Raw genomic sequence first — 17,346 nt, forward strand, 5'->3', positions numbered from 1 at the left:
CCTTTATTTTTGGAAGAAGAGAAAGAAGCATTTCTTTTTAATGTAAACAAATTTAGAGTGAGGGAGCTCCACATATAATAAAGAAATTGAAAACAAAGGGATAGTAAATTATATATATTGGTCTTTGTTTTTGAATGACTAATACATTTTGATCCTAGAATCAGCTGCTAGTGAGTCTTCTTTGCTATTCCTTGCCAATCATGTCTTTCCTGTTTCTATGATTCTTTTAGATTTGAAAACTAGCTATTCTGAGTTTAACCAGTTTTTTTTAAATTATCAATTAAGATAGTGTATCAGTATTTTCTACAATCAGTGCTATTTTTTTATGAACAATAACATTCAATTCAACATGTATTAAATGCCTATTATGTGCCAAGTCCCGGGAATACCAAGATTAAAAAACTTTTTAAAAGTTTTGACCTTTTAAGAATTTATAGTATAGTTGAGGTTCAGGAAGAGACAGGGATGAGCTTTGTGCCCAAGTAGCTGTAATAGAAGTTGGAAAATTAATAAGTTCAAAGGAAAGGGGGAAGGAGAAGTATTTATTTAACTCCCATTATGTGTTAGGCACTATGTTAAGTACTTTACAAATACACCTCATTTGATTTTTACAACAAGATTGGGATGTAGGTGCTATTATTACTCTCATTTTACAATTTAGGAAACTGAGGCAGACAGATTAGGTGACTCACTCAGGGTCACACAACTAGTAAGTGTCTGAGACTGCATTGAATTTATGTCTTCTTATCTTTAGGCTCAGCAGTCTATTCACTGAACAAAATTGCTGCTGTAGAAGTCAGAATGGCCTGAAGCATTCAAGGAGAGTGTAAACAGTTATACCTGGGGAGATCAGGGAAGGCATCTTAAAGGAAGTACTCCCTTAAATAGTTCTTGTAAAAGGAGAGTTTTATTAGTTGATTGTGGGATGTGAGGAAGGCAACATAAAATAGGATGGTAGTTGTATTCATGAATGCAAGCAGAACAATGCTGGATGAGATTGTGGAACAACAGCTAGTATTTCAATTTATTTGGAGCATAAAGTAGACAATGAGTACCATGAAACAGGACCTTACAGAAAGAGAGATTGGCCTTCAATGCCAGGCTAAATACTTTGTATTTGTTTCAATGAATGTACAATGAGGCCTTTGAGGTGGGAAGTGATATGTTAAGTGAAGAGTCAGGGATTACTATGAGGGTTAGAGACTGAATAATGGTGATGGTCTCAATGAAAATAGGGCTTCTTGGATGAGAGATGGGTTTGAAGAGAAAGTCATTTGAGTTCTGTTTTTGGCATGTTTGAAATGCCTATGGGACAGTTGTTCAAAGCATCCTGTAGGCAATTGGTAATTTAAGACTGGAGCTCAGCAAAGAGACTAGGGCTAGGTTTATAGATGTAGGAGATATCTGCCTAAAATGATAATGTCACAAATGGAAAAACAGAGAGGCAGACTTTCTGCATAATCAATTTATTAGTTAGGCCAGCTAACAATAAGTAAATTGATGGTCAGTAATTTCTCTCAATAACCAAAGAACCCAATGGAGATATTGAGTGCTTTAAATGCCTTTGTGAAAGGGGATGCTATGACAAATAAAAATCAACCTTGATGGGCAAATATTTAATGAGGAAGTGACTAGAAGTCTTCAGCTCCTCCTGCTGAGAATGTGACTTGATCATGCGACCCCACCAATTCTAGCAATCTGGACAGAGGAATCCATTTACATCTAGACAACTCTGGTTGCTTTTCTCCTTCATGAGCTGGGTCATCTAAATTCTAATGGAGAGGTAGAAAGACAGGGGTGTTTTCCTTGGGTTAAGAACTCATCCAGTCTACTTACATTCCCCCATCCTAGTTGGGTGAAATGCTGCCCAAGATTGAGGAATGTTTCCTGAGGTTTAGGGACAGCTCATCAATCAGCCACATCTTGAGAGACTGACTGACTGACTCTCTACAGGGAGGAAAAAAAAGGAGAAAAAGCTTCTTGGTTGTTAATATAATAGCAAAATAGTAATTTCTCTCAATAATGGATGCCCTTAAGAGAAAATAAATATCAATAATACATGCAATAGACCCAGTACAATTCAGAACATTCCTTGCTTTGATGACTATGGCTCTAATATACTTGCAAGATATATTATATGCTTGTGTCTCAGCAGTAGCTGCATATCCATATAATAAAAACTAACTCTCATAACAACAAAGTCAAAGTGATGATAACATTGCTAACTTTGCAGAATGTTCAGATTATGTATCCATACTTCACAGTGGTAACTAGGTTGTGTAGTAGATAGTACACTGGATCTAGAGTCAGGAAGACTCCAGTTGGAAAAAAGTTCAAAAGAGACCTTAAGACACTAACTGTGTGACCTTGGGCAAGCCACTTAACCTCTGTTTGCCTCAGTTTCCTCATTGTAAAATGGAAATAAAAATAATACCTACTCCACAGGGTTGTAGGGAGAACTATGTGAGATAATATTTGTAAAGCACTTAGCATAATGCCTGGAACATAGTAGGTGCTATATAAATGCTAGTTATTTTTATTGTTATTGAACAAGCTGTACATTAAATTCATGATTCTAATACTACTCAAATAAACATAAATGAGAGAAAAAAAGCAATAGAAGAGGAGCATATTGAACATGTGCAAAGTACACATTGCAATGGAAAACGTTAACATCACGTGGCTACATGTTCATTTTGCACATTTGCAAATCATAAATTAGTTTAGTTATGGATAGTCTTTGCTTTTCTATGACCTACTGATCTCTCTGCCCTTGTACTAATGCTTATGAGAATGGACTATGTGATCTTTTTTAAAAAAAAAATTTTCCCCCACTTACATGTAAAGACAATTTTTAATATTTTTTTTTTATTTTGAGTTCCAAATTTTGTCTTTCTCTCCCTTATCCTCTCTGAAAGGGAGGACATTCTCTGAGATAATAAACAGTTTCATATAGGTTGCATATGTTTAATATGCAGAATATATTACCATATTAGTCATGTTGTGAAAGATACAGATACAAGAAAAAAACATAAAAATATAGAAAGTGAAAAACTATACTTCAATCTGCATTCAGACTCCATCAGTTCTTACTCTGGAAGTGAATAACATTTTTCATCATGAATGCTTTGTAATTGTCTTGGATCGTTGTATTGCTAAGAATGACTAAGTCATGTATAGTTGTTGATATCATACAGTATTGCTGTTACCATGTACAATGCCCTCCTGATTCTGCTCACTTTATTTTGCATCAGCTCTTATAAGTCTTTCCATGGTTTTTTGAAGTCTTCCTGCTCATCATTTATTACATTTTAATCATGAACAGCTTGTTTATCCATTCCCTAATTGAAGGGCAACCCCTCAATTTCCAATTCGTTGTCACTACAAAAAGAGCTGGTATAAATATTTTTGTACAAATAGGTTCTTACCCTTTTTTAAAAAACCTCTTTCAGATACAGACCTTGTACTGGTATTGCTAGATCAAAGGGTATGATTGCCCTTTGGGCATAGTTCCGAACTGCTCTTCTGAATGCTTAGATAAGTTCACAGCTTCATCAACAATACATAAGATTTCCAATTTTCCCATATTCCCTCCAACATTTATTATTTTCCTTTTCTATCATATTAGCCAATTAAATATGCGGTGATACCTCAGAATTGTTTTAATTTGTATTTCTATAATCCATAGTGATCTAGAGCATTTTTTCATATGATTATAGATATCTTTAATTTCTGAAAACTGCATGTTCATATCCTTTGACCATATGTCAACTAGGGGATGACATATTCTTAAAAATTTGGCTCAGTTCCCTGTCTGTTTGAGAAATTAGACCTTTATCAGAGATCTTTGCTATAAAATTGTTTCCCAAGTTTCTGCTTTCCTTCTAATCTTGGTTGCATAGGTTTTGTTTATGCAAAATCTTTTGAATTTAATATCATCAAAATTGCCCATTTTATATCTCTTAGTGTTCTCTCTCTCTTGTTTGGTCCTAAATTCTTCTCTTCTCCATATATCTGACAGGCAAACTATTCTTTGCTCTCCTATTTTGTATATGGTATCACCTTTTATGTTTAAATCATATACCCATTGTGATCTTATCTTGGTTGATGGTATGAGATACTGATCTGTACCAAGTTTCTGCCATACTGTTTTCCAGTTTTCCTCAAGTTCTTGTTCCCAAAGCTGGGGTTTGGGGTTTATCAAACACTAGATTAATATGGTCATTTGTTAATAAGTCTGTGTACCTAAACTATTCCACTAATATACCACTCTGTTTCTTAGTGAGTAAAAGATAGTTTTGATGATTACTGCTTTATTAATACAGTTTGAGATCGGGTACAGCTAGGCCACCTTCCTTCACTTTATTTTAATTAACTCCCTTGATATTATTGACCTTTTGTTTATTCTGATGAATTTTGTTATTTTTTCTAGTTGTATAAAATAATTTATTGATAGTTTAATTAATATGGCACTGAAGAAGTAAATGAATTTAGGTAACCATCAGCAATTGATATTTCTCCAGTTGTTCAGATCAACTTTGTGTCAAAAATGTTTTTAATTGTGTTTTTGTGATTCCTGGGTTTGTCTTGGCAGGTAGATTCCCAACTCTCAATTATTTTATATTGTCTACAGTTGCTTTAAATGGAATTTTTCTTTCTATCTCTTGCTGCTGGACTTTGTTGGTCATATAAAAAAGTGCTGATGATCATCTACATGGGTTTATTTTATATCCTGCAACTTCACTTAAAGTTATTAATTATTTCAATCATTTTTTTAGTTGATTCTCTAAAATTCTTTAAGTATACCATTATATCATCTTCAAGGAATGATAGTTTGGTTTCCTCATTGGCTATTTTAATTCCTTCAATTTATTTTTCTGCTATTATTGCTATAGATAAAATTTCTAGCACAATATTGAATAATAGTGGTGATAATGGAAATCCTTGCTTCAATTCTGATTGTACTGGGAAGACTTCTAATTTATCCCCATTACAGATAATTCTTGCTGATGGTTTTAGAAATTGCTTATCATTTTAAGGAACCCTCCTTTTATTCCTATGCTCTCTAGTATTTTCAGTAGGAATGGGTTCCGAATTTTGTCAAGTTTTTTCTATATCTATTGAGATAAAATATGATTTCAATTGGTTTTTTTATTGATATAGTCAATTATGCTGACAGTTTTCCTAATATTGAGCCAGCCCTGCATTCCTGGTATAAATTCCACCTGATCATAGTGTGTGATCCCTGTGTAATTGTATTCTCCTTGCTAGTATTTTATTTAAAAATTTTGCATCAGTATTCATTAGGGAAATTGATGAATAGTTTTCTTTCTCTGTTTTAGATCTTCCTGGTTTAGGTATCAGCACCATATCTGTGTCATAAAAGAATTTTGGCATGATGCCTTGTTTGAATATTTTTCCCAAATAGCTTATATAGTGTTGGAATTAATTGTTCTTTATAAATCTGTTAGAATTCACTTGCAAATTCATCTAACCCGGGAAATTTTTTCATAGAGTGTCAATTGATGTCTTGTTCAATTTCTTTTCCTAAGATAGAGTTATTTAAGTATTCTGTTTCCTCTCCTGTTAACCTGGGCAGTATGTATTTTTGTAAATATTAACACATTTCACTTAGAACGTCAGATTTATTAGCATACAGTTGGGCAAAATAGCTTCTAATTATTGCTTTAACTTCTTTGTTGGTGTTGAATTCATTCTATTTATTTTTGATACTGGTAATTTAGGTTTTTTTTCTTTTTAAAAATCAAATTAACCAATTATTTATCAGATTTATTGATTTTTTTTCTAGTTTATTCATTTTAGTTTTCAACATTCAGTTCCACACGGTTTTAAGATGCAAGTTTTCTCCCTATCTTTCCCCTCCTCATGATGTCATGCATTCTGATTACGCCTTTCCCCAGTCTGCCCTCTTTTCTATCATACCCACCCCCTTCTCTAATATCCTTTCCCTTCTGTTTTCCTGTAGGGTATGCTAGATTTCTATACTCAATTGCCTGTGTATCTTATTTCCCAGTTGCATGTACAAAAAAATTTTAACATATGATTCTTAAAACTTTGACTTCCAAATCTCTCCCTTCCTCCCTCCCCACTCACCCTCATTGAGAGGGCAAGCAATTTGATACAGATTATACATGGGTAGTCATGCATAATAGTCCATAATAGTCATGTTGTGAAATAACTATATTTCCTTTCATCCTGTCTCATAACACCCCCTGCCCCACGTTTATTCTATTCTCTCCTTTGACCTTGTTCCTCCTCAAAAATGTTTGCTTCTGATTACCCTCTCCCCCAATCTGCTCTCCTTTCTATTACCTGCCCCCACTTTTTTCCTCTTTCTGTAGGGTAAGCTAGATTTTCATACCTAATTGAGTGTGTATGTTTTTCCCTCCTTAAGCCAATTCTGGTGAAAGTAAAGTTCACTCATTCTCTCTTACCTTACCTCTCTTCCCCTCCATTGTAAAAGCTTTTTCTTGCCTCTTTTACTTGAGATAATTTACCCCATTCTACCCCTTCCTTTCTCCTTCTCCCAGTGCATTCTTCTCTCATTCCTTTATTTTATTTTCTATATATCATTCCTTCATATTCCACTCACCCTGTGGCCCCTGTCAATAAATATTCCCTCCAACTACCCAAATAAATGAGAAAGGTCTCATGAGTTACAAATATCATCTTTCCATGTAGGAATGTAAACAGTTCAACTTTAATAAGTCCCTTATGATTTCTCTTTGCTGTTTATCTTTTCATACTTCTCTTGAGTCTTGTATTTGAAAGTCAATTTTTCTGTTTAGCTCTGGTTTCTCATGAATGTATTGAATTCCTCTACATCATTGAATATTAATTTTTCCCCTCGTTGATTACACTCTGTTTTGCTGGATAGATGATTCTTGGTTTTAATCTTAGCTCCTTTGACCTCTGGAAAATCATATTCCAAGCCAAACTCTCTGATCCCTTAATGCAGAAGGTGCTAAATCTTGTATTATCCTGTGGTATCCACCATACTTGAATTGTTTCTTTCTGGAATATTGCAATATTTTCTAACTGGCCTAGGAAGTCTGGAATTTGGCTCTTATGTTCCTGGGAGTTTTCATTTTGGGATCTCTTTCAGAAGATTATTTGGTGAATTCTCTCAATTTCTACTTTTTACCTCTGGTTCTAGAATATCATGGCAATTTTCCTTGATAATTTCTTGAAAGATGGTATCTAGATCTTTTTTTGATCATGGTCTTCAGGTAGTCCAATAATTTTAAAATTCTTTATCTTGGATCTATTTTCCAGGTCAGTGGTTTTTCTAATGAGATAGTTCACATTGTCTTCTATTTTTTAATTCTTTTGGACTTATTTTATAATTTCTTGATTTCTCATAGAGTCATTAGCTTCCATTTGCTCCATTCTAATTTTTAAGGAATTTTCTTCAGTGAGTTTTTGGACCTCTTTTTCCATTTCACCAGTTCTGCATTTTAAAGCATTCTCCTCAGGGGTAGAGCCAAGATGGCAGAATAGGTAGACAGGCCTGTAGAAGCTTCCCCCCCCCCAATAACCCATAAAATATTTGTAAAAAATGACTCTAAACAAATTCTAGAGCAACAGAAGCCACAGAACAACAGAGTAAAAGAGATTTCTGGCCCAAGACACCCTGGAAAGCTGATGGGAAAGGTCTGTCACACCAGGCTTGAAGCAGAGCACAGTCCAGTGTGGGCCACATGGCGGGGCAGGGACAGGACCAGAGCATGATTCAGGGCACCACTGGCAGCAGCAGTTCTCAGATTACTCAACCCACAGATGCCAAAGACAGCTTCAAAAGTCAGTCAGAAAACTCTTTCACCTGGGTGAGAAGGGAATGTGACCTGGACCCACCAGTAGCAGCCACTACAGCAGCAGCATCCATTTTTGAAGCCCTCAGCTTAAAGACCCTGGGGGAATTGAGAGGCTGATCTGAGTCTCAGCCCTGAGTGGAGGTCCTGGGGTGAGGAGAAGCACTGACTGGTGGAGCTGGTGGAGGCTCTGGACAGAGAATCCTGTTTGCAGATCCTGGGCAGAAGAGTGCTTGTGATTGCTCCCAGACCAGAGCACAGGCCAGAAGAGGAGTAAACTCATCTCCCTTGATTGTGCCACCTTGGAGGAACTGAGAACTTACAGGTCCCAGAGTATACCCTCCTTTTGAGAAAGGATTCAAAAATCAAATAATTGGCTGGGAAAATGCCCCCAAAAGTGGAAAAAAAATAACTTTGTAGAAGGCTACTTTCTTGGTGAACAGACATTTTCTTCCATCCTTTTGGATGAGGAATAACAATGCATACCATTAGAGGAAGACATAAAAGTCAAGGCTTTTACATCCAAAACCTCCAAAAGAAATATGCAATGGTCTCAGGCAATGGAAGAGCTCAAAAAGGATTTTGAAAATCAAGTAAGAGAGGTGGAAGAAAAATTGGGAAGAGAAATGAGAGCAATTCAAGAGAATCATGAAAAGTGAGTCAACAGCTTGCTAAAAGAAAATAACACCTTTAAAAATAGGCTAACTCAGTTGGCAAAAGAAGTCCAAAAAGCCAATGAGGAGAAAAATGCTTTAAAAAGCAGCATTAGCCAAATGGAAAAGGAGGTTCAATAGCTCACTGAAGAAAATAGTTCTTTAAAAATGAAAATGGAGCAGATGGAAGCTAATGACTTTATGAGAAACCAAGAAATTACAAAACAAAACCAAAAGAATGAAATAATAGAAGATAATGTGCAATGTCTCACTGGAAAAATAACTGGCCTGAAAAATAGATCCAGGAGAGACAATTTAAAAATTATTGGTCTACCTGAAAACCATGATCAAAAAAGAACCTAGACATCATCTTTCATGAAATTATCGAAGAAAATTTCTCTGATATTCTAGAACCAGAGGGCAAAATAATATTGAAAGAATCTGCCAATCACCTCCTGAAAGAGATCTAAAAAAGAGAAACTCCTAGGAATATTGTAGCCAAATCCAAGAGTTCCCAGGTCAAGGAGAAAATATTGCAAGCAGCTGGAAAGAAACAATTCTAGTGTTATGAGAATAAGGTAGAAGCCTTCCCAATAAAATCAGAGGTGAAGCAAGGGTGAGATTATCACCACTCTTATTCAATATTATACTTGAAATGCTATTTACAGTAATAAGAGTATAAAAAGAAATTGAAGGAATTAGAATAGGCAGTGAGAAAACAAAACCATCACTCTTTGCAGATATGTTGATATACTTAGAGAATCCTAGAGAATCAACTACAAAAACAGCTGAAATAATCAACAACTTCAGTAAAGTTTCAGGATATAAAATAAAACTACACAAATCATCATTATTTCTAATATTACAAACAATGTCAAGCAAAAAAGAAATTTCATTTAAAATAACTTCAGACAATATAAAATACTTGAGAGAACACCTGCCAAAATAAACCCAAGAACTATATGAACATAATTACACAACATTTTTCATACCAAGTCAGATCTAAATAATTAGAAAAATATTAGTTGTTCATGAGTAGATAGAGTTAATATGATAAAAATGGCAATTCACTTAATTTACTTATTCACTGCCACTCCAACCAAACTGCCAAAAAAATTATTTTGTAGAGCTGGAAAAAATAATAATAAAATTCACCTGGGAGAACAAAAGGTCAAGAATATCAAGGGAATTAATAGGAATAAATGTGAAGGAAAACGTGTGGCACTTACCTGTACCAGATCTCAAAGCGTATTACTAAGTAGTAATAATCAAAACAGTTTGGTACTAGCTAAGTAATAGAGTGGTGGATTAGTGAAATAGATTAGGTATACAATATATAGTGGTAAATGACCAAAGTAATCTAGTGTTTGAGAAACCCAAAGAGTCAGATTATGGGAACAAGAGCTCACAGTTTGACAAAAATTGCCAGGAAAACTGGAAAGCAGTTTAGCAGAAACTAGATTTCTACATCTCAGCAACATTTCATGCTGTATATCAAGATAAGGTCAAAATGGGTATATGATTTAGACATAAAGGGTGATATTATAAGCACAAATCTAAGAATAAGGGAAGAATTTCTAACCAAATAAGGAAAATGGATCACAATGAGATGTAAAATGGATAACTTTGATTACATTAAATTAAAAAGGTTTTGCACAAACAAAACCAAATAAGATGAGAAAGAAAGAAAAATGGATGGGGGGAGAATTTACAGCAAGTTTTTCTGAAAAAGACCTCCTTTCTCAAATATGAAGAAAACTGAATCAAATTTCTCAGGATATGAGTCATTTCTTTATTGATGAATGGTCAAAAGATATGGACAAGCAGTTTCAGATGAAGAACATAAAGCTATCCATATTCATGTGAAAAAATTGCTCTAAATCACTATTGATTAGAGAAATGAAAATCAAAACAACTCTGAAGTACCACCTCATACCTATTACAAATTTTGGAGGGGAGGGGGAAAAATTCTGGTATTAATGCACTGTTTGTGGATCCAATCATTCTGGAGAGCAATTTAAACCTATCCTCAAAGGGCTATAAAATTGTACATAGTCTTTCACCCAGCAATACTACTACTATTCCAAATAGAGACCAATAAGTCTCTATTCCAAAGAGACAAAAAAAAAAAAGGAAAAGGGGCCTATTTGTACAAGAATATTTATAGTAGCTCTTTTTGTGATGGCAAAGAATTGGAAGTTGAGGGGATGCCCATCAACGGGGGAATGGTTGAGCAAGTTGTGGTATATGATTGTCATGGAATACTATTGTGTTATAAGAAATGATAAGCAGATTGGTTTCAGAAAAATCTGAGAAGACTTATATAAACTGATACAAAGTGAAGTGAGCAGAACCAGGAGAACATTTTCACAGTAACAGCAATATTGTATGATGATCCACTGTGAAGGATTTAACTATTCTCAGCAATACAATGATCCAAGATAGTCCTGAAGGACATATGATGAAAAATGTATTTTTTTTCCTACTTCACCTCAAAATGCATAATTTGTTAAACTTTACCATTTGGGGAGAAAATCACCAGCTCCTCAAATAAATTAGCCAAAAACAAATGGTAGATTCCCATACCAAAATGGCCTTTGGTGTATGAATCAATTCATTCTTACAGATCAATTGCTTCCCCCCTCATGAAAGGAATGTCCACTAAAACAACATGTATGCCACAGCTTCTCTGCCCTTGTCCACATCTTCCCCCTATCCTCTAGTGCCATGCCAACCCTAGACTATCAGTGATTAAGTCTCCATCAGCAAAGTGTTATGGGAATGGAAGGAGGTTGCAGCTGTAAAGGAAAGGAAGGGGGACTCTTTTCCTCAAGGCTACAGTTAAGAATGATGTAGGACAGATATAAAGAACAAGAATGGGAGAAGCTGGGTGCTCCTAAGCCAGTTGGTCCCTGAGTAATTATCCTTCAGTGGAAGACTCTCTGGCTTCCCACTGCTCTTTTCTAAAGCTGCTTCCAGATTTGATTTCTATCATAAGAAAAGACTTAGGCCATGAACAGGACATAGAATATATGGACAATAGGACAATAGAAAAAGTGCCCAAAGGGGTGGAAGCTAGAAATTACAGCCTGATCAAATCATGCAGAAGCCCGGCAGAGGCTCTAGATGTTCTCTGTCAGAGCCAGAAGTGAAAGAGATGTTGAGAACTTCCTAAAAACAAGCTTATGACATGGCAAGTCTGGTATAGCAAATGCTTGACCTGCCAAGAAGGGTTACCTCAGCAACAGTATGTTTACTGGCCTTGTGTCCTGACCCACTGCTTCCACTATTATGTAGTTAAGTCCCACCACAGACATTCTGGGAAAACTGGGTTCCTGGAGGGAGGTGATGGGGATTGGAGGGGAGCAGAGACAGTTACAGACTAGTTTGACATCCTAAGTGCTATCCCATGGATGGAAGCAAATACGTTTTTGCTTTTTACAGAAAAGGCACCAATGGAGTCTAAGTGCAGATCAGAGCACACTTTTTTGATTTTTGTTTTTTAATCTGCATTTTCTTTTTGCAACGTCACTCATGACAATATGTATGTATAACCTATATTAAATTGCTTCCCTTGTTAATGGAGGGTAAGGGAGGGAATTTAGAACTCAAAAATTAAAAGTTAATGTTAAAATTATTTTTACGTGGAACTGAGAAAAAATGAGAGACTTTTAAAAAAAGAAGAATGTCTTGTAAAAAAAAAGGAAAGCTGAAAATTTTTGGCATATGAGACTGTTAGCTAATAATTTTTCATTCCAAGATTGAACATATTTTAAAAGTTAGCTTTAATTAGTGGGAAATCTTTTAAATTCTATCATTTTCAAACTGAATTTGAAGTATTTTTATTTAGAATGAGAACATTTTAATAGATGCAAATAATTTGAATGCAACAACCTCAATGATTTTTGAGGGGAAAAAGAAAAAATGCCTCAGGCAATTTGGACACTTCACTTTTAAATATCGCTGGGCATTCTAACTGAGAAGATTCCTAATAAGAAAATATGATTCTGCAAGTAGAATTTTAAAAGATTCTAATTTGAGCCAACTCCCTCATTTTGCATCACAGGAAACCAAAGTCCAGAGAAATGAAGTGATTTGGCCAGGATTCCACAGCAGTCTGGAGTTGTTGAGAAAACTATCTACGATCTTCCTTCATAAATGCATTTAGAAACAAAATGAATAGTATTTTGTCTGAAATAACTTAGACCCAACTCTATCAGAAGCCTGAAAATGAGTCTAGATTAACTGTTAAGGACACACTAAATTGACAAATTATAGTTCCTCTTAATGTAACACTAGAAAAAGAGAAATTCAATGCCTCTTTGTGCCAGATTGCTAACAGTCCACCTCTCAGATTCGTATATTTTCTTTCACTATCCCTCCGCATCTCCACCTACTATTCTCCCTGGCTAACTCTAAATCCTAAGATCCATCTTCTACAAGAAGCATTTCCCAACCTCTCTTAATCCTAGGGTCTTCCCTCTGTAAATTGCTTCCTATTTATCCTGTACATTTATTCTTTATACATATTTGCCTCTTCTATTACATAGTGAACTCCTGGAGGACAGGGACTGTCTTTTGTCTCTTTTCAGATTCCCAGCAATTAGCACAATGCTTGATACATGATAAACATTTAATACATGTTTATTCACTAATTCATTGAGTTATTTATTAAAGAAAAAAGTTCTATGAGGACAGAGTCCAAGTGTGCTTTTGATGACAAGCCAGACAGTAACAGATCAGGATTTCTTTCTTTTTTATTTTAAAGATGTGATAATTACTCCTCGGCAGTTACATATTAATATTTGTGATTTATTCTTGTAATGATGGTATGACTTGTCTTAATCCGATTTTTCTGGATTTCACAGTGTTTTACATGCCATGTCCAGGATATTTACATATGCCAGTGATATTTCTTTGACCTAGGACAATAATATTTATATAACATCTATGCAGAGGTCTGCCACCTTCTGGGTTTTAGGGGGACATTATGAGTCTTGATATTATAGTTCCAAGTATCTGACCTTGCGACCTCTTCCATTTTTTTATTTTGCAAACAGGTAAAAATTGTTCATATAGGCTTTTGAAAGTTGAAAGTTGAAAATACATTTATTTATCTTAAAGTTTATTATCTAAAGTTTATTAATAATAATAATAATTAACATTTATATAGTGTTTACTATATGCCAGGCACTCTACTAAGCAGTTCATAATTATTGTCTCAGTTGATCCTCACAACAACCCTGAGAGGTAGGTGCTATTATTATTTTACAGATGAGGGAACTGAGGCAAACATGTTAAATGACTTGCCCAAAGTTACACTATTAGTAAGTGGCTGAGGTCAGATTTGAAATCAGGTCTATTTGATTCCAGGCCTCCCCTCTCTATCTACTCTCCCACCTACCTGCTATTTTCTTTCTACAAAACTTTCAGTAGATTTGTGAACTTACAACAAATATGAAAAATATACCCCCAAAAAAGTCTTGTATTTTACTGAACTCTAAATTATTATATTTTCCATGTGTAGCTATGAAGAGATGACTCTGGAGCATGCAGTAAGCCTGCTGGATTCAGATAACACACTAGCATCTAGGATTCAAGCTGCAGCCACCTTTATCCAGCATGAATGTTTCCAGAAATCAGAAGCCCGAAAAAGGGTAAGGCACTAACTTAATTGTATGTGTATTGGATTCAATGTTCAAACATTGCATGAAAATTAGATATAGGTTTTTAAGTTTTTACATAGTTTATTTATTATCTGATGAAAAATTATCTTCACCAATAACAATATCCATAGTGCCTTTTACTCCTTGCTTTTGCCAGCACTGACATTTGCCTTTGCAGTACCCCTGACTTTCTTCATTCTGTTCTTGTGTTCCTTTCGCTGCTTTCTTGATATCTTGTTTTCTCATACAGGCCATGCCTTGCAAGTCTGTGCTTTGGTTCATTTTTCTTTGCATAGTCAAGGGAATCATAAATCATGCCGAGGCCTGTTGTTTTGCCACCACCAAAATGGGTTCTGAATCCAAAGACCAAAATGACATCTGGAGTTGTCTTACACATCTTGGCCAGTTTTTCTCGAATTTCAGACTTGGGGACTGTGGCCTTTCCAGGATAAAGAACATCTATAACCATCTGCTTACACTGAAGAAATCTATTTGTCATGAACTTCTAGTGGTCACAGAGTCATTCATGGTGGTGGCTGGCTCCTTGAGTAGCAAGAGAGGGAAAGGGCAGGTATTTTTATTTTAAGATTATAAATAGATATTTATTTGAGTGTTCATTGATTCCAAGTGTTCTTTTGTTCTTCTGCATTATCACAGACCTACCTTTTGAGAAGAATTTGTAAGAGTCCTTATTTTGTTTTGAAATGCCCTCTCTTTGTACAAGAGGGATATAGTCAAACTTCAGAAAATCACTTCTTATGCCCAAAGGGCTATACAGCTGTGCATTCCTTTGGCCCAACATACTATTTCTAAGTCTGATCCCAAAGGATCAAAGAAAAATGAAAATATCTGCATGTTATTGTTATATTCGTATCGCACTGTGTGGCATGGGCACTTAAAAAAAAGCTAAGGTGATCTTAGGGAGCATTACTAGCAGAATATTATTAGAAGTGATGTAACAGTTCTATTGTAATATGGGTTGAGTGAGTCCACTATATAGTCTCATTATTTATCTCAACCAGAACAGCCCTCACTGCTACATGATAGAACTTTTATTCTTTAATTGACTCTGTCCCATTCCCTTCAGTGATTGTTCCAAACCTTTTCTTCTCTCCTCAAGCTCCCAACAATAGCACATTCTGCTCACAAGCAAAACCAGAACTAACAAACTGCTTATGAAAATGAATCAGAAAACAACAAAAGATTAATATTTCCAACATCAAAAGAAAAACAAATCTGTTATTAATATAAATCTGAGAGAAGAGAAGCCACCAGAGGCCATGCAACTTTAAGAAATTTCCCCCACAAAACCCTCTTGGCATAGGATCTATCCTCATCCTTAAGCTATATGCTTCATATTACATGTATAACCTATTATACAACAGCAGTCTATTCAAACTGGCTTTATTCTTTTCTATTTCTAAAAAGTCAAAAGTCTCAGAATTCGTTATATTAGCTTCTATCCCTAGACATTCTCTGACTTTTCTCTTTTCCTTACCTTCTTGATATTCTTCCTAATTTACACCACTTTCTAAAAAAAATCAAGAAATGGCATTTTAAAACTACAAAATTATTTTATTAAGTCCAAATGCTTCTGTGTAGACATAGCTAATTTATATAAATACTTGCACATAATTCTGTAGTTGATTACACGCATAACTAGCAATTAGGATTAACACAGAAAATTATTTCTTTTCAGAATTTCCATTTATTTTGCAATTAAAACACTTTGCTTGGAATAAAAATCTGTGTAACTTGACGCTCCACTAAGAATCTTTAATTATTTTGATATCTTCTATTGATCTCTCCCTTCTCTTAGTTCCTTCCAAATTTCTCTTCTGTGTCATCAGACCTGTAATCACACAATGTCTTCCATTTTTCTCTAATTATTTCAAGTGTCTTAGTATAGTCTCTCCAAACAGATTATAAGCTCTGAGAGGAAGAGATCACATAAGGTGTAGTAGTAGATGGAATACTGTCCTGGAAGTCTGGAAGACCCCAGTTGAAATCCTGTCTCTAACACAAACTGGGTAACACTGTCATTTAACCTTTCTTAGCCTTGTTTCCTCATCTGTAAAATAGAGCTCATGGTACTATCTCTCTTACAGGATTGTTGTGAGAATTAAATGAGATAATATATGTAAAAGCATTTTGCAAACCTTAAAGTTTATATAAATATTAGTTATCATTGTTGTTATGTGGTATCACTTAATATGCTTATAAATAGTTTTTGATTGATATATTAAAACCACAAAATAATAAAGACCAAAAATCTGGTGTCATTACATTATACGCCTCTATACCACAGCCAAGTCACAAGGTAAATAAATTTGATGGAATGTGACTTCTTTTCTCAGGTTAATCATCTTCGGGCCATTCCCAAGCTTCTACAGCTCCTAAAAGTACCGAATGAGGATATACAGAGGGCAGTATGTGGAGCCCTAAGAAATTTGGCATTTGAAGACAATGACAACAAGATCGAAATAGCTGAACTGAATGGGATTCCTCGATTGCTCCAGGTCCTGAAGCAAACCAGAGACTTGGAGACTAAAAAGCAGATAACAGGTATTGCTTTCTAAATGTGTGTGTGTGTGTGTATGTATGTATATATATATGGCCACAACAATGGACACACCACCCAGATGTGTTATGGCATATATTTTCCCTAAGTCTTCAGAGGCAAATAATTGATGGGTTTATTGCCATAAGGCAGAAGATAATTATTTTCTTAAAACTTTTATTTAGTATTTGATTTTTCCCCAGTTACATGTAAAAACAATTCTTAACATTCATTTTTAAAACTTTAAGTTCCAAATGGCAGAAGATAATTCTAAAGAGACATTGTTATCCATTCTCTTTTTTTTTACCAGACAGGAAGACTCTCTTAAATTTTCAGTTTAACCTTTTAAAATCAAAACTTTACCATGAAGCAAATTTTTATCAAGGTTTCCTACAAGAAAAATAAGTCTGTACACACTCAGGTAATATGAACATTTACTCTTTAAATGGATAGGTGGTATTATCTCAAGTGGCTAAGCATAGTGACTTAATAGAAACCATGATGGATTCTCTTTTATTTGACTGAAATTAGATCTCTTTAGTCAGAGTTGGAGAGTTGAGCACTTCACATCTTGAAACTGATCAGTATCAATCCATATGGATAATCCAGTTTTGTGTTAGTGTTTTTTACTCTTA

The 17,346-nt window shown here is 34.9% G+C and overlaps 1 protein-coding gene and 1 pseudogene across 1 annotated transcript in view; one reads left to right on the forward strand and one right to left on the reverse strand.

Moving 5' to 3' along the window:
• PKP2 (plakophilin 2) overlaps positions 1 to 17,346 on the forward strand; it is a 117,239-nt gene that overhangs the window by 36,195 nt on the left and 63,698 nt on the right. Inside the window, exons 4-5 of the mRNA XM_072654339.1 lie at positions 14,013 to 14,142; positions 16,509 to 16,716. Coding sequence (XP_072510440.1) covers positions 14,013 to 14,142; positions 16,509 to 16,716 — 338 coding nt within the window. The remainder of the gene's footprint in view (positions 1 to 14,012; positions 14,143 to 16,508; positions 16,717 to 17,346) is intronic.
• Positions 14,289 to 14,650, reverse strand: LOC140533934 (small ribosomal subunit protein eS24 pseudogene; annotated as a pseudogene).

The sequence above is a fragment of the Notamacropus eugenii genome, chromosome 3 (assembly GCF_028372415.1).
Source record: "Notamacropus eugenii isolate mMacEug1 chromosome 3, mMacEug1.pri_v2, whole genome shotgun sequence".
Taxonomy (NCBI): Eukaryota; Metazoa; Chordata; class Mammalia; order Diprotodontia; family Macropodidae; genus Notamacropus; species Notamacropus eugenii.